Source organism: Struthio camelus, chromosome 2 (assembly GCF_040807025.1).
Source record: "Struthio camelus isolate bStrCam1 chromosome 2, bStrCam1.hap1, whole genome shotgun sequence".
Taxonomy (NCBI): domain Eukaryota; kingdom Metazoa; phylum Chordata; class Aves; order Struthioniformes; family Struthionidae; genus Struthio; species Struthio camelus.
Genome location: NC_090943.1, coordinates 40,945,756 through 40,967,261, shown reverse-complemented (window position 1 = coordinate 40,967,261; position 21,506 = coordinate 40,945,756). Strand labels below are relative to the sequence as shown.

General features: G+C 41.8%; 1 protein-coding gene across 2 annotated transcripts in view; it reads right to left on the bottom strand.

Annotated features, from left to right (window-relative positions):
- Window positions 1–20,349, bottom strand: part of GALNT15 (polypeptide N-acetylgalactosaminyltransferase 15) — a 28,153-nt gene extending 7,804 nt beyond the window's left edge. Inside the window, exons 1-6 of one of the 2 annotated variants that reach the window (XM_009676404.2) lie at window positions 18,986–20,349; window positions 12,982–13,148; window positions 12,057–12,261; window positions 3,493–3,660; window positions 2,618–2,735; window positions 1,461–1,655 (exon numbers count right to left, since the gene is read on the bottom strand). In XM_009676404.2, the coding sequence (XP_009674699.2) occupies window positions 1,461–1,655; window positions 2,618–2,735; window positions 3,493–3,660; window positions 12,057–12,261; window positions 12,982–13,148; window positions 18,986–19,542 (1,410 nt within the window). In that variant the 5' untranslated portion in view covers window positions 19,543–20,349. The remainder of the gene's footprint in view (window positions 1–1,460; window positions 1,656–2,617; window positions 2,736–3,492; window positions 3,661–12,056; window positions 12,262–12,981; window positions 13,149–18,985) is intronic. The other variant, XM_009676405.2, reaches the window with a different exon arrangement.
- Window positions 20,350–21,506: the final 1,157 nt, after the last annotated feature.

Here is a 21,506-nt window from a genome sequence, read left to right as displayed (position 1 = left end):
CCTAGCATTCTCCTTTCAATCGCATGGCTGTAACCTTAGCGAGCAATGATGAACTTTTGGCCAGTGAGGTACACACCCACAACATAAATAAGGAGGGAAAAGCTTTTACAAAAGCTTTTTAATTTTTACAATTAAAAAATGAACATCACAGTCTCAGACTCTCAGATCAGCATAGCGGGCTGATTAGAGAGGCAGATTTACTGGTGGAGACTGAGGAGGTCAAGCTACCCATCACAAGAGGAGCCACGCTGAGGCACAGCCCTTTTCCTCTCCCTGCTGAAAATGCAGCTCCTTCTGGATCTTGGCTTTCTCAGATGATGCATTGCACTGACTGGGGCATTCAGGACTGAAATGTGGGAGCAAAACTGAACAGGAAACTTTGCACAGCGCCTACCCAAGTTCTGCCTAGCTGTTTTCAGTGAATCTTTTCTCTTTGAAAGTATGGCATTGTTGAATGAACAGAAGATGAATGACATTTTTTCATTCAAAACTGCCCATAAATTTGTCCATCGCCTTGTGGAAGAGGATATTGTTACAACAAAAGGTACGGGGAGCCAGAGAATTCCTGCGAATTGCAGCATTGTTAATAGCCTTGCTGCCTAGCTCTGAATAAACAAACATCCACCAGCTTTCAACACATTGGATATCCAGTCTCTCCACTGACCCTGATCTGCTATTACACAGATTACACAGCAGCTAAAAGCAAGCGTGACTGGTTCTGCAGCTATAAGGTGGTGCGTAGCCTGCAGGTGGTTCAAGTGTGGCTACATGAATCATATGCCTGGCTGAAGAACTGAGTTAGTGTACGGACTGCTGGGCATCTGAATCCCTGGAGGCTGGATTGCTCTCTGTGTGACGCTTCTAATGGAAAAGTAACTTGTAAAAAGTGATTATGGTGAGATCTGACTTTCTGAAGGCAGCTGCTTCTGGACTTCTCTCAGTTTAGGAAGAAATCCCATTACTTGTCACCAGACCACTCAGATATATTCCTTTCCAACAGGAGAGACACCACAGCTTGCCACATGCCAGTGAATATTACTTGAATCACATGATGAAGACACTTCAGCAATGAAGAATGAATCTTCTAAGAGGACCTTCTGAGCATGCAGTACTACTAGGTTCCATGCGGGATGGGCTACTTCCCCCCATGTGCCAGCAGTGGAAAATAAATCACATTTTGTGACAAAGAGGTCATCCGGACAGGGAGCAATATTCCACATATGAGATTTGACAGATTTGACAGCTTTAGCAAACAACCCTGAGGCACAGGTTTCTCTGTTTCTTTGCTGACCTAACAGCTCTCTCACTGGAAGGTTTTATAAAAAGGAAAATCTCTCCCCAGCACCATCTACGATGAATGTTTGACTGTACACAGACTCCCTCCCACCTATTTTCACCCCCTCTACCTTCCTCCACACATACTCCTCCTCTCAGAAACAGACTGCTACAGATATCTTTACCTTGCTGATTAAGAAAGCCACTGTGTTATGGTTGTAGAAATTCTCTTTAAAAGAACCCAGCCAGGTCTCTGCTATTCGGATTTTGTTCCTCACAATGGCTTCTTCATAGGAGAAAGCGTGTGGAAAGTGATTTCGATAGACATGGCCAACACGGGAGCATGGAATGATTTCCACAGAGCCACCACAGAGCCAGGTCTGAAACACAGGTGAAGGTACAAAAAGAGATTACCCTTGGCTGTATGTATGCAGCTGGTAAAGCACAACTAACAGCATTGAATAATAGGCCAGCAATTTAGAGAACGTAAAGCAAAATGAGACAGTCACTCATTAAGTCAAACCTTGCTCTGGGCTGTGGCTGAACATCCATAATTGGTTCAAAAGCATCTACAAAGGATAATCTCCTTTTTTCCCCCTTCTATGTCCTTCTTTTCTGGTTTAGCAGAACTATAGACTTAGTTTCAGGAAATCCTAATTTGCACATTGCTGGAAACAGAAAGAGCATCATTATGTGCTTCTTCATACACTGTCCCCCTGCTTCTGCCATTGGGCAAATAACACAGAGAAGATCATGGGCAAGACAGACCTTTGGTTTGACCCAATACAGCCATTCATATGCTTCATATTTTTATGTGCATGAACAGTGCAATGTAGTGAAGAGATCTGGTGATGTACCTGTCTTTTCCATGGAGCATCAAAGACTCTATAATTTTTGTGTCTGAAGTTTTCATTGCTTCTTAATATCAGTTATTCTTTTTATTCAGCATAATTTAATGCAAATGATTTAATATAAACCATTTGGTATTAAAAATACACATTAGCTAAGAAATAAAAGCATGTACTGCTTTTGCTTTGGTGCATGTTACATGCACAAAATGGAAGAGGCAACTTTCAGAAGATGCCAAAACCAGTGACTCTGTCCTCAAGCAGATTATCATACCCAGTGAAACTTCATTCTCCTGACATGATCCTGCAAGTTCTTGTATGATCATGTCAGATCAAGGAGTGTGGGCATAAAATTCTGTGAGGGAAGTGATGTTCTCCCTACCCCAATAAGTTTTGCACCTAATTGCTATTCTAAATTTCTCCTCTCCTTCACATTCAAGTGCCTTAAAAACCCAAGAGTTACCAGGGCCCGATGTTTTATTTATGGTTCTTACCCTTATAGATAGCTCTAGATTTTCTGCTCCCCACAAGGTCATGTCAGAATCATAAGCTCCAGTGTTTTGGAAGTAATGTCGATCCATGGCCACTACTGCACCAGCTACCACAGGACTCCTGTGTGGAAAACAGTTTAGAATTGAACACCTTCTGTTTTGGATAGAGAATTAAGGAGGTAATGGAGATAGTATTACAAAATGATTGAATGTTACTTCATACAAACTAGAGTGAATTGATTATCTAACCAAAAGAAAGAACATCTGGAACTGAATTCCAAAATTTGCTTGGGGAAAAGAGACAAGAGCTGAATTGCTGAATAAAGCTCAGAACAGTGGGTAATGTTACATAAACGTACACCCAAAACAATACAGAATCACTGAATCACAGAATGGCCAAGGTAGGAAGGGACCTCTGGAGATCATCTAGTCCCACCCCCCTGCTCAAGTAGGGTCATCTAGAGCACGTTGCCCAGGATCGCGTCCAGGCAGGTTTTGAGTATCTCCAGGGAAAGAGACTCCACAACCTCTCTGGGCAACCTGCTTCAACACATTAGCAGATAATTATTAAGACACCTCTTTTAATTCTATATGATCCATCTTTTGTTTTCCCTCCAAGCCTCAATACCTTGCATTGACAATACTATTTGTCTCAATGCCTGGAAAACATTTGTCACGATGAAAGTATAATTTAAATCTAATTAGAATGATTATTAAAGGCCAAATAATCTCAATGTAAACACAAACCTGTCCCTTAAAAAGACATTAACCAAGCAAATGCAAGTAAGCACATCTCTCATCAGTTAGCTGAAAGATGACCCTGATTTATGGTTGTACTGTCGAGCTGAGTGGAAGGATGCTGGCTGATGAACTGTTACCTGATAGGGCTGATGGGAGACTGTCGTACCTTCTCTTCATGATCTGGCACTGGTTCCCAATGGAAATCTAGTTTCCAATCAAAAACACCTCGATGCAGACCTACAGAGTGATAGTACTGAAAAGTCTTCCAGTCTATGACATCTATGATAGGGGAGACGACACTATTTCTGAAAAGACAGTATAATTTATTTTAAAAGTCAAAGCATACATCAAGTTCACTACTATGTTAGAAAACAGTAACTCTAAGTTTTGATCCTGTCAAGTACAAGCACTCCTCTAGGTTGCTGAGTGCCCTTATCTTCACTGCTGAGAGAAACTTCAACGCCCAGCGAGCGCATGGGAGTACTGAGCCTGTAGCGAGGATTCCAAAGATTACTAATTTATTGACAAACTATAAACTGCATTGTCATTTTAGAGCTAGTCAGGATTTTACTATGAGTTCACCATCAAAATTCTTATAAAGCTATTTCACAAAGTGGCATCAGCTTAGTTACAGGCTCTGTACGGATGCAAAGTTCATCGCAAAAAATGATTTGGGCCCCACATAGCTCACCAACCTCTGATTTTGCTCTAGATTTCCACACCACTTGATGAGTTTGTCTCTTTAGGCCAATGAAGATTGCATTTATCCCTACTTTGCTCTTCTGGTTGTTTTGCAAAAACTTTTATCACAGAGTTTATAAAATAGTTTCTCTTTACATTCTCTTTTATCATACGCTTAAACTGCTCCTGCAAAGGCACTGTCACAGTGTTGGATCTACTTTTAAGAGCCAGAACAGAGCCATTGCACTGTGAACAGCAATCCTTCAAATCATTTCTACTTCCAGTTACATTTGGATAGATCTGAGAAGAGGTATTCTGTGTTTCCCCATGGCAAACATACCATAGTATTTTATAGTGTGCTTGTACGTCCTGGAATTACTGGTAATTCAGAAGAGTGACACTCTTCTTTGTTTCTAGGTCAATAATGTATCACATTTGGACATTTTCAGAGGATAAATGAAATGGTATTAGGGACTGCAGGAAAAAAAGTGCTTTGTAGAGCAACATGATCCTTTTCTGCTCTGTTATGTACAATGTACCGCCTTTGGTCTCCATGGGAGGGTTGCCTACAGAGAAAAAGTACTGTGGAGAAAAATCAGGAGCAATTACTAGGGAATAACTATACTGGAAAAAAATACTCTCATTCTAGAATAAGAGTATACATATAGGAAATTATTTGAGAGTGGCTCTTTTTCCAGAAAATAACTTCCAGTTATATATAGAGAAGAAATAGTCCATCTGGGGGCAGAAAGCAGAATGTTTTGCCCCCTCTTTTAAAGGCTTATATATGTTGGTCAGAGACCAGACTTGAGAGAAATTAGGTTTAAAACATACTACAATCAATGGAGTAGGTCATCTCAGAAGTCCTCAACTCAGTGAGTTTTTTGTCCTTTTCCATGCCATGCCGCAGCACCAGCTGCGGAAACTGGCAGCTCTGGGTGATGTTCATGTGACCCTAACTTATTTTCTCTGCCTTTACAATAATTATAGTAATGTTTTTTTCCAATGAAAGAGTGTGAGGAGACTTACTTAAAACTTTGTTCTATCACAGTTGCCATTTCCTAAAAGAGGATTTTAGACCCTCATGGAGGGAAAGAGACACTGGTCTTCAGTGAACTGTAAGAAATATATTTGAAATATACAGAAGATATATAGCTAAAATGACTCAGTTATTCCTTTCTTTCCTAATAAGAGCAGACAGACTGCCCTATGATGAGCTAAAGGCAGAAAGATTTAAAACAAATAAGTCATTATATTTCTCCACTCAGGTATAAAACCAGTCTCTACAATATGTAATAATGGGAGCTCTTAGAAACAAGCATGAGGTTTATAAACAGATGAGACAATTTTATGGCCAACTGTAACATTTGTAGGCATATATATTAAGGCAGTGATTTGCTGTCGTTCTTCCACAGGACTCAAGGAAATTCTCCTCTGATTCTCTTGATGATATCCTGTGATACAGTTTTGTATCTAGTATAGGAGCAACCACCTCAAACTCAAGCCTACAGGAATCTTTCTGATGAAAAGTGTATTTAACCTTTATTCACTGAGAACAGCAGGGAAAAGGAACTAACTACTTATACACTTTACTAAAAGGTAGTGTCCTGATGGACCTGCTTAGCTTTTGACTCACACAAGCAGTATTCTTTCTTTGATATGCTGAGGAAAATCCAACTGAGACTAACAAATTGAATGGATTTTATATGAGTGAACTTCAGAAAATGAAAAAATCACTATAACTGTAGTATCTACATCCAGCTGCACCTTCCAGTGTAGACATCTCTGACAACTGTCTAGTTAGGAACGTACTGGGAGCTCAATACTTCCCACCTCAGTTTGTTGCTACTTGCTGAAATGCAAATTAATCTACTGCCACTTGTCTATCCACTCTCATCCGGATAGGAGTGAGGAACTAATGACCCCACAGTAGTTTATTTTAGAATTTCTTAGCAGAGAGAGGAAGATTAGGAAGAGGTGTTTGAGTGGTAGCCAGAGGAGACAATGTAGACTAAACCATTCGAATAACCTTGGCAATGAAGAATATACCATGTGTTCATTTCCAGAATAGCTCAGATGGAGACAATAGGGATACTCAGAGTTACGCTCAGATATATCCCGGATCAGATGACAGGTTATCTATCTCCGACATTTTCATATCCAGCCATTTAAATCTTGTCCTTTTGGGTCCACCTTACATTTGTTGCCACTATAAAACTTCAAACTTCAATGACACTTTTAGCATCAGTGCAATTGCTCATAAGAATAAGCTAAAATAACTAAGTACTTCTTGCTGAAATGATCCTTAATTTTTAATGCATATTTTTGCTTTGCTTTTTATTGTGCATGAGTCTTCATTGCTAGTCAAGAAAAATACTTCCAGTGATGTCCTGGATTCAGATGGTTTGGAGACCAAACAATTATGCAGACTACCTACAAACATACGTCCCCAGGGTTGCCTGGCTCATGAGCGTTCTGCAGCAGTTTTGGAGTTCTGCAGTCTTTCATTACCTAATCTCTTAGCTGACGTGCAGGCAGCAGAGAAAGCAAGGCCGCATAAAATTGTTCAACAGCAGAAGGATTCTGCAACCAGTAGAGCCATGCCTGTCTAAACTTCAAATATTGGAGTGTCCTTCTGATCTGAAATAGAGGAATCCAGTAACTCCAGCTTTTGTGAAAACTGGTCAATATCCAATTTTTATCTTAATCAAGTGGTGCTTTATGTATCTTTTGATATTAAGGCTTCTTTTATAAAACATCTGTTTTCTGTGTGTTCAAGTGATGGGTTTGATATTTGCGTGGTTGGAAATGCAAATCTGCAGCAGAAAGTAATTGAAAGTTGGAAGATGTTCTTAGCTATTCTTTTTGTTTTAACTCGTAACTGGCAGACAGACAAGCAGCTTCTCGGCACTTTGAAATGAAACACTCCCTGGCAAACTACTGCTAATTTTACTCTGTTGTATCCTAGGAAAGGAAAAAACAGGAAACTCAAATATAACTGGCAGCAAAGCCTTGAACCATTTGACTGTGGTGATACTAATTTGTGAATATTTCAAATGCTTGGAACGCACAGGATCTACAAAAGGTCACAATTCCATGAAAAAGAGCAACCCAAACAAGAATAATTTCCTGGTTTGGGATGTCTCATCCAAATACAGTTGCAAATGAAGTGTCTTCGCACGACCCTTTCCAGGCACTATGGATACTGCATTCTTTTCTACTTTTAGAATAAGTAACATGAGAAGAGGAAGAGTTAATTAAAACATCTTTTTAAAAATTTTAGATACACTTTTATTGGAAAGTGCTTTTTATTGATTTATACTTTGTTTTGCTGGGAAGGGAGATTTTAGTCTGTTTAAGTCCTCCTCTATATAAGGAGGAGCAACAAAAACAAATACAAAAATGCTCTATTTTCTTCAACCAGTTTTACAGTGGATCTTTCCCTGCAAGAATAATATAGCTTAGAAATCCAGGCACAGTTTAAATTCTCTTTCTCTGCACACAGTCAAAGCTTCAGCAGTTTAAATTCTCTTTCTCTGCACACAGTCAAAGCTTCAGCAAGTAACTGAGAACCCAAGCTGGCTCCACAACATGCTGCATTTTCACTGAAATCACCTTGCTGGCTGAGGTTTTCAGGGAAATAATGCTGCAGAACATTTGAAATTAATAAAAGTTAATGGGGTTAATAAAAAGAGAATATGCAGTGATCAGGAATGGTAAAGCTATAGTCTAGAGGATTACTTAAGTATAGCCTTACAGACAAACTCCTGACTAACTTAAGGCAGATGAACAGTCTTTTTTAATAGATGGCACTACTCATATACTAAACACTAAACATGCACTTCAACACTCTGCTAGGTAGAGTCCTAAGGGAATACTTGACTTTAAGAAAATTCTTGTGAACATGTCTTTTATATCCAAATTTGTAGGTGTGATATCAAAATACCCCATTGGTGTCCCCATTGGCCTTACTTCTAGGGGTGCTGGAATCTGCAAGAGCTACTAATAGCTTTTTAAATTGGATAGTCAGGACTCTGTGCCATGAACCATGCCTAAATGCTAGCTGCCCCCTACTTTCAGCTGCAATGTTTGCTTTTGTCTTTACCTTTTCTTTACAGTTTCTTTACCTCTACTTCTTTAAAATAGGTCACCTGCTAATCAGCTGTGAAAGATTATAAAGAGATAGCATCTCTTCAGATATCATACCACGTAAGTGCAGAACATTATCTAACTGAATTTGAAATGAGTGTTACTGGAGTTAAACGGAGGATATAAAAAGATCAGGCAGAAAAGAAGTCCCAGGAAGGAGGCTGTTATATATGATATATATGGAAGATTTTCAAAACAAGGAGAGTAGCATGGATGCTCAGATGCTGAGGTTGCGTGGACTCTGAAAGGACAACATCTTACTTCCCTGGGCCTGCAAGAAGGTAGAAAGCAGACTGCTTATGTGCTTACATATTCAGTAGCCTGAAAAGCTGGGGTACGGGCAAAAGAGAAGTGAAGAGTCAGATGAAGAGGTGTAGGAACTATTCAACTCTAGTGTGAAATATTCTACTTCACCTTACTGTATTGCCATAAAACTAACACCACTCACAAATTTTTTGCATAGCAGAACTCTGTGTCTATGTCTGCATCTACAAGCAAAGGCACCCATCGACTCCTGAACAGGAGCAAACAGCTGAAGAGACAGCTTTCCGTTGCTATGTTCATTTGTTATTCCGTTTAACAGCATTTGCATTAAAGATTAGTGACCCAGAATCGTGGAGCTAAGTGAAGGCACTTTGATTTTAGAAACTAGATCGGCTTCTTTTAATAATATCACAGACTTCAGTTTCCTAAAGCAATATTTGAGCAGTGACGTACATAGTGCACCATCCCAGAGGGAAATAGTCTTTGCAATTAGGAGCAGGGGAAAGATCCTGAGGGCAAGCTATCCCTTCGCAAGCCATCCCTCTGCCACAATTATGGGGATCGTGCCTTTTCATGGTAGAATTTCTTTTCAAGTATATAATCAAGGATCATTTTGCCTCCATGCAGTATTCTCAGGAACTACGTTTTGGACTTTATTAAAAATCATCCTGTTGCAAGAACAGAGCCATATACTTCAGCATGTTGGTCACTGTTTTTATGTTAAAGAAATAACCTTCTCAAGGCTTTATGGCTCAATTCAGTACATACCCCCTCTGCCTTACGCTACCTTTGGATTGAATACAAAATAGCAACTGCTTCCGACAGTCTCCTGGAAAAGGCAAGCCCTATCAAAGATGATTGTAATAATTCCATGGCTACGTTACTATGCACCGTGCTACTCACCTGGAATTAGCCTGGAACACAAACAGTTGTGAAAAGAAACGATCTGAGGGGCATCTCAGTTAATTTTCTAATGTTGTCCAGATGCCTATGGTATTTGTTCTTGATTAACTGAAATGTCAAGGAATGCTTTACAAATCATTGAACCATTCTCTAAATGGCATACTAAGGTGATGCACAGCTTCCCACTCAACCTGTTAGGTACGGTTCACAGAAAGCTTCCTAAACTAGTCTCAATCAAGACATCCATAAATGCATATGTAATGATTTTAGAAATACTTAACACCTTTTGGGAAAACAATTTTCATTGGGCTAGCAAATAAAACAATCACATACACAGATGAAACGTTACCCAAAGCCGTCAAGTACCTGACAATAAGTGCTTAGCCAAAATTCAATGACTTGAGATTTGAATAAATAATTGTGAATTAAAGACAAAAACCTACTGATTCACCCTCTAAATTCTAGATATATTGATGATACAGACAGGTGAATTCTGGATAAAAAGGAAATGATCTGAAATTTAAACCGTTCTGTTTTGTGAACTTTTACCTGAACCAAAAGCATTTATCTTGTTTGCTAGTAATAAAGTGGTCACCTCTGCACAGATTTGGGTTATAACTGTTTCAACAGAAACATGTGAGCTTGGTCTTCACAGTACTGGACAGCAACTCAGAAATGTGGGATCTGCTCCCCACTCAGTCACAGACACCTCTGTCACCTTGGAAAGATCACTTAAATACTTTTTTGTCAGTTTCCCTATAGCAAAATTGGGATAATTTTTCCACTGTTGGTCTTACCTGTCCTTGCTACACACTGCTCAGGGCAGGAGGTCTCTCCCTTTCCTGTGAGTATGCTCAATGCAGAGTGAGGTCTCAGTCTGGGCAAGGATCTCTGCACATTACTTTAAGCAGGTCATAATAATAGCGTTAGATCTGCTTTGGAGTCTAGAAAATTGGGCTTGATCACAATTTTCAGAGTTAAAATATCTCACTATTTCCCTTAAACTACCACAAAGGTTTGAGCTTTGGAAAGGCTATGTTTTCCCTTGCCAGCTAATGACTCACTTGCTCTAGGTGATTAAGTGTTTTCCCATCCTGTCTCTCCAGCAAAAATTCATGAGTGGCAGCTTGACTGGTATATAAAGAAGAGGAATGATGGGTATTTCACCAATCACTGTAAGCTTTTTTCACTGCACTTTCCTCATTTGGGTAGTCTAAGGAAGCGGACATGATTCAATTTAACAGCTCCTCAGCTGCTAAATGAAGCCAGGTTGACTATGCTACTGCTTTACATTTCCATAGTGATCTCCATGCAAGCATTTCAAGCAATTTCGGAAAAATAATGAATTAACTTCCTTATCAGGTCATTGTTACTATCACCATTTTTCAGCTGGGGAAAAAGGGACAGTGAGGGAAAGTGATTGCCAGAATGCCTTAGAGCATGTCTCTCCTGTGCACTGGAGAATGGCACAGGCTCCGCATACTAGCAGTGAAAAGCTTCCAGATTTTAGACACGGGGCCTGATATAGCATACAGAAAGGGATGATTTAGCCCACACCATTATCCAAATGTCCTTCCAATTTTTTCCATTAGTCCAATTAGCCATTATCTAATTCAGTATTAAATTCTGCCCTCTTGGAGGAATGAATGAGCATGTAGGCCCTCCAGAGGAAGGGACATCCTAAGGCAGCATTCCACTCGCTTGCAGTAGTTTTAATGTTTTCATCTAAATGATGCACTCACTTCTAAAAGGTCAAACTAATCATTCATAAGCAAACAGAATTAGCCATAAAAACAGCTTGTTCCATTGCCCACGAACGGTCTTTGAAGGTCTTTAGTATGATTATTTAATGGCCTAGTAAGAGTGTTAAAGACATATATGTTTTCTTTTACCCCCTCAAGCAAATACTCATTTTTTCGGCAAGTGATTTATGGGTTATGATAGACAAGTTAATGTACAAATGTTTCTTTCAGAAAAGTCCCTTTAATAAAGGATTTACTTCCATGTAATTCTTGAAATATTTTCAGTGATTTAATCTCTTTGAAGGACTTGGGGACTGCACAGAAGAGTTCAGCCGTACAAGAGAGAGCAGGCCCAAACACCACCTGAAACATGACAGGCTGGGAAAATATGGATCTGTATACTCCCCTGCAAGTTTGGTGTCAGTGAAAATATCTGAGGTTAGCTAGAATTGTCTAGACTGCCCAGAAAGCATTCTATTTTTCTATGGAACAGATACTGTACAGGTGAAATTGATATGTAGCCAGACTGACTCAGGAGAACAAAGTAACTAAGGAAACTGTCCCATTTAATCCTTGGTTTCATGATTGAGATAGTCTAAAAGTACAGCAAGTAATGGGCTGTTGCAGTACTTTCTCTCATGGACGTTTGCCAGTTTGCAGACAGCCTGAGTTTGCAAACTTGTTTAATTATTACCACCAGGAAGCCTTCTTATAGTTCTAACATTGTCTGGATACAAACCATATTGGGTGTAAAGGGAGAGCAGGTCAATTGTACGACCTATCCTGCTTCCCAAGCATCAGTGTGATGCATGTGGAGTGAAAGTAGGAAGGAAAAGCAATGTGGACAGAAGGAAGAAGGTAACCTAGCGAGGATAAAAAAAAGATACTCAAACCCTTCCAAGTACATCTTTTTTAGCAAGAATTAGCAATGCAGGGAGCTCAGAAGTTACAAGGATATTTACCTGTTGCTGGACAGCCTGGCTAGGAGGGGTTCCAGCCAGCCCTTCTGACACTCGCAGTGGGAGTCCATAAAGACAAGCATATCCCCAGTTGCGCGTGCTGCTCCTAGCATCCGACCTCGGATGACTCCAAGTCTCTTGTTGCTCCGGATCAGTTTCACACGATCCAGCTTAGAGATGTACTCACTCAGGGCTGACTTCAGGGGCCCTGTCATAAATAGAACGGTCACTGAGACATTTTAACTTAGATTCAAGCTGTTATAGAAACACAACAGGTAATAGAAGAACAAGCAGTAGACGCTTGCTTGCTGGTAATATGTTTTGGGAGCATTTGTTTTATATGGCTAAGCAAGCCATGTTCTAAGTACTCCCACAGCAGCATAGTGTCAAAGAGAAGTAGAGACTAATGGACACGGATATTCACTAGGTGTGAAGGTATTCCTGTGGGAAACTGAATAGCCTCCTCTCCTGTTGTAAGCAAAAAGTGGAGACTCTCATCATCTCATAAAAGATGCAGATCACAGTGAGAAACTATAGGTGTTTGGCTCTCCAAAGTGCTTGGGATTATTTCAGCAATGCAGAGTTTTCCACTCCATGACTGAGCCAAAGTCCAAGTCTGGAAATTATTACAGCAGATCTGGTGCAGTGGAAAGGCTAAGATTTGCCTACGCTGATCTTATTGTAAAGTAAGAAAGCTCAGAGTGATTGGAAGTGATGGGGAAAAAAGAAACATTTCAAAGTTAAAAGGCTAAGTTGAATCCTAGGGATGAAGGGTGAAATCTGGCAGTCAGTCAGATCCATACTTAGCTGTCTTTCTGAGGGTCCTCTTTGCTTTTTACTTGCCTCATGCACTTCATGGAGGAGGACAGTTTCCTTCCTCCCTGCAGCTTTGGAAAGCAGAGCTCGCACACAGAGAAATGAGGGCTACCTTGCTGACTGAGATCGTCTACTAGGATGATATCCTTGAGGCAGGCCTTCGGGGCTGTGTCCATAATGCTGTGTACTGTTCTGAGGAGAGTAGACCAGGCTTCGTCATGGAAACAGATGATGACACTAGCAGTAGGCAGACTGGAGTCATATTCTTGTTGTAGGCACCTGCATGGGATCAAATGAGCGAGACACTGGAATCATTGGTGCAACTGGACACTATTTTTTGAGTTGTAACCTACACCTACATCTTCAGGAGGGCAGTTTAAAATCTCAGCCCACTCCTAAAGAAGCAAAGAAAGCATTAAGATGTCCAGAACTAGAATATAAAGTGAAAATATGGGAAGGACACTATGAAAATAAAAATATAAAAAGAGGAATGTTTTGCTGTATCCTAGGATACTGTCTTCTGTTCTGGCTGCCTCAAGAACAATAAATAGAGCTCAAATAGAAACGGTCCAGAAGGCCCAGAAAGAGAAACTTAAAATACAATTAGATTATTTATCTGAGAAATTAGGTAAGGAGGAAACAACCCTAAGGAGGTGGACAATTGAACATGAGTGGTACAGAACAAAGCAGAGAAGGGGGCAAAGGAGGTCAGTCAGGCACCTCTATTTCCAGTCACAGTTTCTCACATAACAGAGAAGATGTAAAACGTTTAGGAGTAAAATAACAGAAAAATAACTCATCTGCACAGCAGATTAGTTTACCTGTGGACTGCCTGACTAGGATATTAGTGAATGAAGCCAACATCTTAGTCTTGTAGGAAAGAGGCAGACAGTTACATGGGTAATGAAAACAAATATAGATGCATTTAAGAAAGTGAGTGCATTTTCACTATTAAGTTTGTATAGTTTCATTTTTCTGATGAAAATAAATCACGGACAAATGAGGATCCTGGGTAGATTATCTGAGCTGGGCAGATTGTCCGTATGCTCTTTTTTTGCTATTTCTTTTACATCTCCAGATATTGATGCAATCTACTGCAAGACCTCTGGCTGGATGGGTCCCTGATCCAACCCATTATGGCATTTCTAGAAATGTTATACTGCCAGCTGGGGCCCACAGCTCCTCAGTTTTCCACAGGGCCAAGACTTCACTCATGGCATTGGAACAACTTCTGTCAAAACTAATGTGAATTAAATCGTTCTCTGACATCCGAAGCATTTAAGAACCAGAAAAACTTCCTATGCACCCTCTCAGAACCTTTTTAAATGAAAATTATAAACTCTTGTGAAACAATTCTTTTTTCACAAATGTGAGAAAAGGTTCCAAAAATGGGTTCAATGCCTCATGACAAAAAGTGCTTTCTCATTGACCACTCTTAGCTCAAAACACATTGGACACATCACACTGGCAGGAAGATATACACTTTCCAGAAAAGGTCCTCAAATGCCTCTTGTACAGACACAAAGAATATGCCTGTGTACCTGTTTTGCTTACATATGAAAATATATTTTAAGCTTTTTGTTTCCTGGGTAGCATTCATTTAGTTTGCCTTATTCATTTAATCTCTACCAGCAATAACTTCTTAATGAAAATAAAAGATTATTATAATAATCATTTACATCTAACTTTGTGTGTCATTTTGGTTTCAAGGTGCTTATTGGCCCAAGTTTGTCTCTGTGTAAGTCCGTGAAAACTAGTTGGATGAATTTGGCTCATCATTATTCCAACATCTTTGTATTGTCAAGCAAATCACCATACAGATTTTACTGTGGTTACTGTTTATTGTAATAACAGTGATTATTATTATAGTGACCACTGAATTTGTTCAGCTGCAAGAGGAGTTATGTCAGGGATATAATTTTAATATTGCTGTGTTTATTGTCATCATACTTGGAGTTCTATTCATGGATTGAGGCCCTATCATGCTAGACACTATGCAAACACAAAGCTGTTTATTATTTAATATAATCCATAATCTGAATGCTCTAGTAATCCATACAAATAAAGGAACACTGTAGATTCGCTTTTGGGAATAAAATCAGCACAATCATACTCATTCCTTGCAATTTATAATATTTCATGTTAATATCTTTTCCAGATAAACAGATTTTTTTAGATATTTTTAACACAGTAATTAACATTATGTTGTCCTAGTTTAACCAATTTTCTGTAACCAACAATGCTATTTCATAAACACGCATAGACAAACTTCTTCTGTTTTCAGAAGGATGGGGAAAAGGATACTCTCATGACTTAGGAAGTATTTGGATTTTCAGGCAGAAGATCTAAAGATAATTAAGAAAAGTGAAGATCTGATGCAGTCCTTTTACTACCAGGCAGCTTCCAACCAGGGCCATTTAGTATAACCACCTATATTTTCCACCATAACCTTGCAACGCTTTGCTGCTAGAGTTGTGGTTACAGCAAGAAGATAAGGCTGTTTTGGAATCTTAATTGGAAAAGAATTGAAAATAACTGTACTTGAATGCATAGCCTAGATGGCGAGTACTTAGTTGCCATGGAGATTGGCAAAAGCTTGCAATACAGATATCTAATCTTCAGAAAAATGAGAAAGACTCCAGGTATAGGAAATACCTTCCATGTAATTTGGAGTAGTCTCTCAGAATGTCCATCATAAATTGGCATTTTAAAAAGTCAGGGCTGTGACTGATACAAGAAATTGCAGTTTAATTCAATTTGTGAAAAGTTAGGCATTGTCATAAGCAGCAAGGAAAGGGAGAGCAATTCGGACAAGGCAAAGACACGACCGACAGGACTTTCACTCATCTTCAGGAAAATGTCTCATTGAGATTCAGCTTCTAACAGCACTCAAACTTAAATTTAAACCCTTTGTAGATGCTTTGTGTGTTTGCATTTGTCACATATTGTGTGACACTCGAGACCAAGACAGAAAAGCAGAGACTTTTTCAGATAGGATCTTGTCATAAAACTCAGTCTGTCCCAGGTCCACTGTTCCAGGAGGGCGTTGATGGTAGCTGGGCAAATTGATAGCAGCGGAAAGCACCCTGGGGGAGAAAGGTACCCCAAAGGATGAGTTTTCACGTGGAAGAACAACTTGCAGGTACATTTGGACAAGTTTTTAAGCCTTTTCACCCAGAGACCCTGGCTGTGTCATAACTACTACTCAGAATAAATGTGGCAAAATAAAGTATCTGACTTACTATCAGGACATGCTTTACTGCAGGGTGTTGGAAGAGATACAGTTTTATGCATCTACTTTCTGACAAGTAGCATAAAGGCATGTAAAGAGATGTGGACTATGTTAGAAGCTGGGGTCTGGTGAGGTAGGTCTAAAGCCTCACTTTCCAGGTTAGGTAGTTGGATCCTGGGCTATCGAGGCAGAGCACAGCCAGCAGCCTCTACTCATTTCTATCAGAGCTCTGTAATCTTCACATAAAAAGAGACTGTACTAATGCTGTTCATTGCTTCAGTGCAAAGCACAACAGAACTCTTCATGTGAATTTCTGAGAAACAGCAGCTAAGTATATCTTATGGCATTTACTCTACATCTTAAACCCTGGTTTATTAATAAATGAAGCATGTAAGTGTGCAGTTTGGCTAGCATCATTCTACAGTACCTGGAAGTGTTTTACAAGTAGTAGGTACAGCTTCTGGTCCAAATAATTTACCAAATAATTTCAGAGGGAGTCTATAGATCTAGATCTAACTAACTGAAATATTTCTAACTGGCTTAGTCTATTTATCTAAATAATAATAGACGTCATTATGAATAATATGATTCTAATAGAATAGAATAATAGACATTCTGATTCATTACTGTTTCACTCTCATTTTACACTGGTATAAAACTGAGCTAGGCCCCCAGAGTAAATTACATCTAAAAAATACATTGTGGTTTGAATACTGTCATAAAGAACAAGACTAGCTTAGAGGTAGATCTCTGCTGCAGGTTTATGATCTGGATTTAGATCTGAACAACTGCAAAGCCTCAGATGTTCAGACCTGTGGTTTCAATTTGGGCTTCCATAAGCTGTAGCGTTGATAGCTCTTTAGGCTGTAACTAGTCAGATAGGAAAACCCCTCCAAGAGCTTTGAGATCATGGCTTAAATCTGTCTGAGATTAGTATTAACTGAAACTGGCTCTTGCTGGATGGCCCTTCAACTGCCAAAGTAAAACTGGTTTTGGCTCACATGACAGGCAGTAAAATAGGGTCATCATTTCTCCTTTGAACATTACATAGTTCAAAGAACAGCCAGTGAATTACAGTGAAAAATAACTGAAATAAAATTAGCATATTATTATTCAATGAAACTACCTAAATCCAGTCAGTAAACATAGAAAACACCCCCTAACTTTCCTCTCTCTTTCCTTGAGATTGTCCCCTTAAATCAGAACCACCAGCTCTCTTTAACCATGGGGAAATGACCACTAGAAAAATTATTACATAAACCTTGTGGGCTTATTTAAACTCTTCTCTGGCATGTCTTTCTGCAGCACGCTGGGGGAAAGCCTCCACAGGTTTCCTTTCAGGAGGCAAGAAGCAAAGATACCCCCCACATCCCCATCCCTCTCTGCTAGCCAGGGGCCAGGACTTACTTCCTAGACTCATTTCTAAGAGGTGCCCCAAGCTGCCCCTCGTAGAGTGGCAGAGCTCTCTCTGTTCGGCAAGAGAGGGGGATCGTCAGCCCTAAGTGCCACCTGGGCACCGGAGACAGGACCTGCCTAGGGGCAGCCACTGGCAGAGGCACTACCTAGGGTGGGCACCACGAAATGCTGAGGGTGAGGGAAAGATTTAAGCAGCTAAGCGACTGATCCAGTTCATGCAACTGGTGAGCTTGCTGCTTGTTCATGAACTGGCGGCAACCAGAGAGGTGCCGCTTGCTGCTCAGGAGCTTCGCCACGGCGTGGGGGAGCAGGGAACACACGAAACCCACCGCTGGAGCCGCGCTACCTTTTATTCACTAACCCATTGCCCGGGGCGGGGGGAGAGCTGCACTTTCAGACAGGGCTCTCCCGAAACACGCGTACTGCCTGTCCTGGCGCTCTGGTCACACTGCTGGCTCTAAAGGAAGAGTCATGGGGCTAAGCCCTTTTTCGGATTAGCCGAGCAAGCTGTGACAAAGCACTGATGCGAGCGACAACCCCGCCAGGCCCCCGGCACCCAGAGCTGAGCGCGGCCCGGTTTGCTTGGCAAATCGCCGCACCCTGGGGGGCTCTCCAACAGCCTGCCGTCACCCGACGGCGGGCCGAGCAGGGCACAACGCATAAACGGGGCGGCCGCCACTGCCGCACAGCTCCCCTTCCCCAAACGGGCCGCAACGGCACCTGCTGCGGCGCCAACCGCCGCCGGGCCGGGCGCCAGCAGGGGGCGCTGCCGGCCGCCGGCGGGGCGCCGCGGCGGCGGGGCGCGGCGTTGCCAGGGTGACGGGCCGGGCCGCGCCGGATCGGGGGGCGGCGGCGGGCAGAGCCGGCGGCGAGCAGACCCCCGTAGCCGTATAGCCCAGCGGCGGGGTAGCGGTGCACCCGTTCGTCCTCCTCCCCCCCCATTTTTTTTTTTTTTTTGCTCTTCTTCCCTCCCCCCCCCCCCCGAAAGCCGCAGCAGCTCGCGTGGGCTTGAGAGCAGCTTCGTTGGTTTTTTGTTTTTGCCGTTTGGGTCGTTAAACTCCTCGCTGCTGTCGCACTTAAAAAGCGGAGGGAAGGGCGCGGGGGGGTTGCGTGGCTCTTGCTGTCGCACCTGCCGGGGTCTCGGGTACCCCGGGGGCTTTTCGGCGGCGGCACAAGGGGAAGATGACTGGAAAGCATTTTGGCTGGGAGGGGAGCCGGCCAGGGGGGCCTCGGGCTCCCCCCGGATTCAGAGTCGGGGCTGTTGGAGGGAGGCTGGCAAAACACCTGGGTCAGCGGAAAAGGGGTGCGTCTCCATAAAGGAAAGCGGTGTGAGAAGGACGTTTCCCCAAACCGAAGGAGACAGTTTGATAGGAAAGGCACAGTTTTTAGAGGAGGCGAGGCTCATGGGGGGCAGTGATGGGGAAAGGCAAAGATTTCTCCCGGAGATTAAATGGGCTGTTTTACTTACAACGGGTGTCGTACCTCAGGCAGCTCCCGGCGCAGAGATAACCGCTCGCTGAGCGCTTCGTTAAAGCCGTGGGTTTCCAGGCCGAGCAGCCGCTCCCCGGCGTCAGCCCCTTTCCCGTCCCGCAGAGGAAGGGCGATGAGCTGGGACTCGGGGTCGCCCTCTGCCTTCACCTTGGCCTGTGCCTCCAGCCGTTTGCTCTGCTGCCTCACCATGCGATAGCCCTTCCTGGCCTTGCTGTGGTTCCTCTTAGCGGCGGGTGACACGATGGCCGCGATCAACTCGTCCTCCCGCAGGGAGATGAAAGGTGACAGCCCATCCAACGGGTAGTACTGCTGGCTCTCCTCCTGAGTCTCCAGCATCTCTTGGGTCTCCACAAAGTCCACCTGATACCCTTCCCGGGGGTTGAACTCCACAGGCTGGAAAGTCCCTTCCTTGCTCTGGTGGCTGGGTGGTGGATTCAGCGTTGTAACCATCAGTAGCAAAAAGCCCAGCATCAGCAACAACGAGAGAAACTGCAGCTTACGTGATCCATATCTGCATTTCTTCCTCAAGAACATACTGTTGGTGACAAAACGATACAGATGGTCATGTTAAATATCACTTGGATCTCTCTCAGTTTCCAGTCCTCGGGTTGCAGCAAAGTGCTGGTTTTTAGTATCTGCCAAGAGGATTTTTTTGCTCCCCTCACATTTCACTGATGCCGTTTCATGCTTTCCTCTCTGTTTGCAGACAAAATCAAAAATGCCTATTAATATTGCACTTACTGTAATAAAAGAAAGCATGGATCCGATGAGATAAAGTAGATCCTTTATTATGCAGAATCCCAGCTTAGCTAGGAAAGAACATGTTTAGCTGATGAAAAAAGTAGCTAAAGTTTTGATTTTTTTCCTCTCTTAATTCTAAGTAAAAAGAAATTCCGTTTCTTATAGTTTCCTTCCAGAGTATTTCCTGCTTCTGCAAAGTTTCCAGTTGCTGCCTGGATTCAAGTGCCTTATCTCTGAAAGCAGATCTGACAGCTTCCCCCTGTTTTGAGGCTTCAAGTTAACTGTGATCAACAGATGAGAACTAGTCAGTCCCTGACTTTGTTTCACACATAACTACAGCACTCAGTCAGGAAGCACTTTGCCAGACATAATACAGAGCAATGTGTGCGTCTTTCTCTTGGTCCTAATGCCCTCACCGTTCTTGTCCTATCAAATCACAACTTTGCAAAAAATGTTAGAGGTGAAATACAAGAAGCAAAATGTTGTATTGCAAAACAAGTAAAGGCATACCATGAATCACTCGACTTCTGAATATCCTTATTAAGCTAGGAATGTTCACAGCAAGAAGCGAGATTTTCCTAAACTGAATAAAAGATGGAGTGCATGTGATTTATTTAATGTTAGATTTATTCATATGGTAACGTGCTAGCTGGAGTATATGCGTGTATTTCATTTGCAATAAATATTTACAGCTGTAAGAATTTTAGCACTGACATAAGGATGCCAAATTATCACCTGGCAGACTGAAGGTGTCTCCTCATCCATAAGCCTGCTATTGCTCAGGGAGCAGCACTTCAATTTTGCAATAGTCCAGGAATAACATGTAGAAACTCTGGGCTGGAGCAACTACTGCTAACACTGAAAGAGAACAACTACTTCTGTGACTAAAAGGGGAGTTCAGTCTCTCTGGTCTGTTTGCTAATACTGCTGGCAAGGGGGCTAATGGGCATAAACTGTGGCATTTTTTTTCTGTGAGATGGTTCATTGTCCAATGAGAAAAGGGCTGAGATAGTCCACATGCTTCAGCATCGCATGCCTCTTGGTCTGACAGAAAGCGAATATGGAAGTAACTCAGGCGTTTGCAACTCTTCTGTTTGGTGGGGAGGGGTAGAGGGGGTGGATTTTTTTCCATATCTTGCAATATTTCACGATTATTTAGAAGCTCTAGCTCCAGGAGTCATGTGATTACTGGAGAACTTCCATATTCATCTTCTGTTAAAAAGTAAATTTCTGGACATTATGGGTAAAGAAAAACCTGAAAACATGAATACAATATACTCTGAAGGAACCAGGAAGATGGATAGAATTTGCATTTCTTTTTCCAATTATCATAATCAAGACAATATGATGTTTTGGAGGAGCCTGAACTCACCTTTAACTCCCAGGGTAGGCAGTGTTGAGATCTCCAAAGAAGGGTGCAAAAACTTCCCATAGGGAACTAGGCATTCATTCTTTTTTTCCTTCTTCCCCATTACCTCCTTACAAGACCTTCTGTAAGTTCAGTCCATAGTTCTTGGTAGGTGGCTTTCACAAAAATAAAAAATGAGAGGACAACAAGTGTAGAACTGAAATGAGTGATAGCTTACAAAATGAGGGTCAGGTTGGAGCACCTTAAAATTGCTCTAGAGGCATGTAGTGTCTGGCACCTCTGTGTGTACTCCCCTAGCACTTTTGCACAGACAGAATGCCTTGAGCAAATGTGGCCAGTCTGCTATGTCTTGGCACTTTCCCTGTCTCAGCTGTGCTTTAAGGGATGT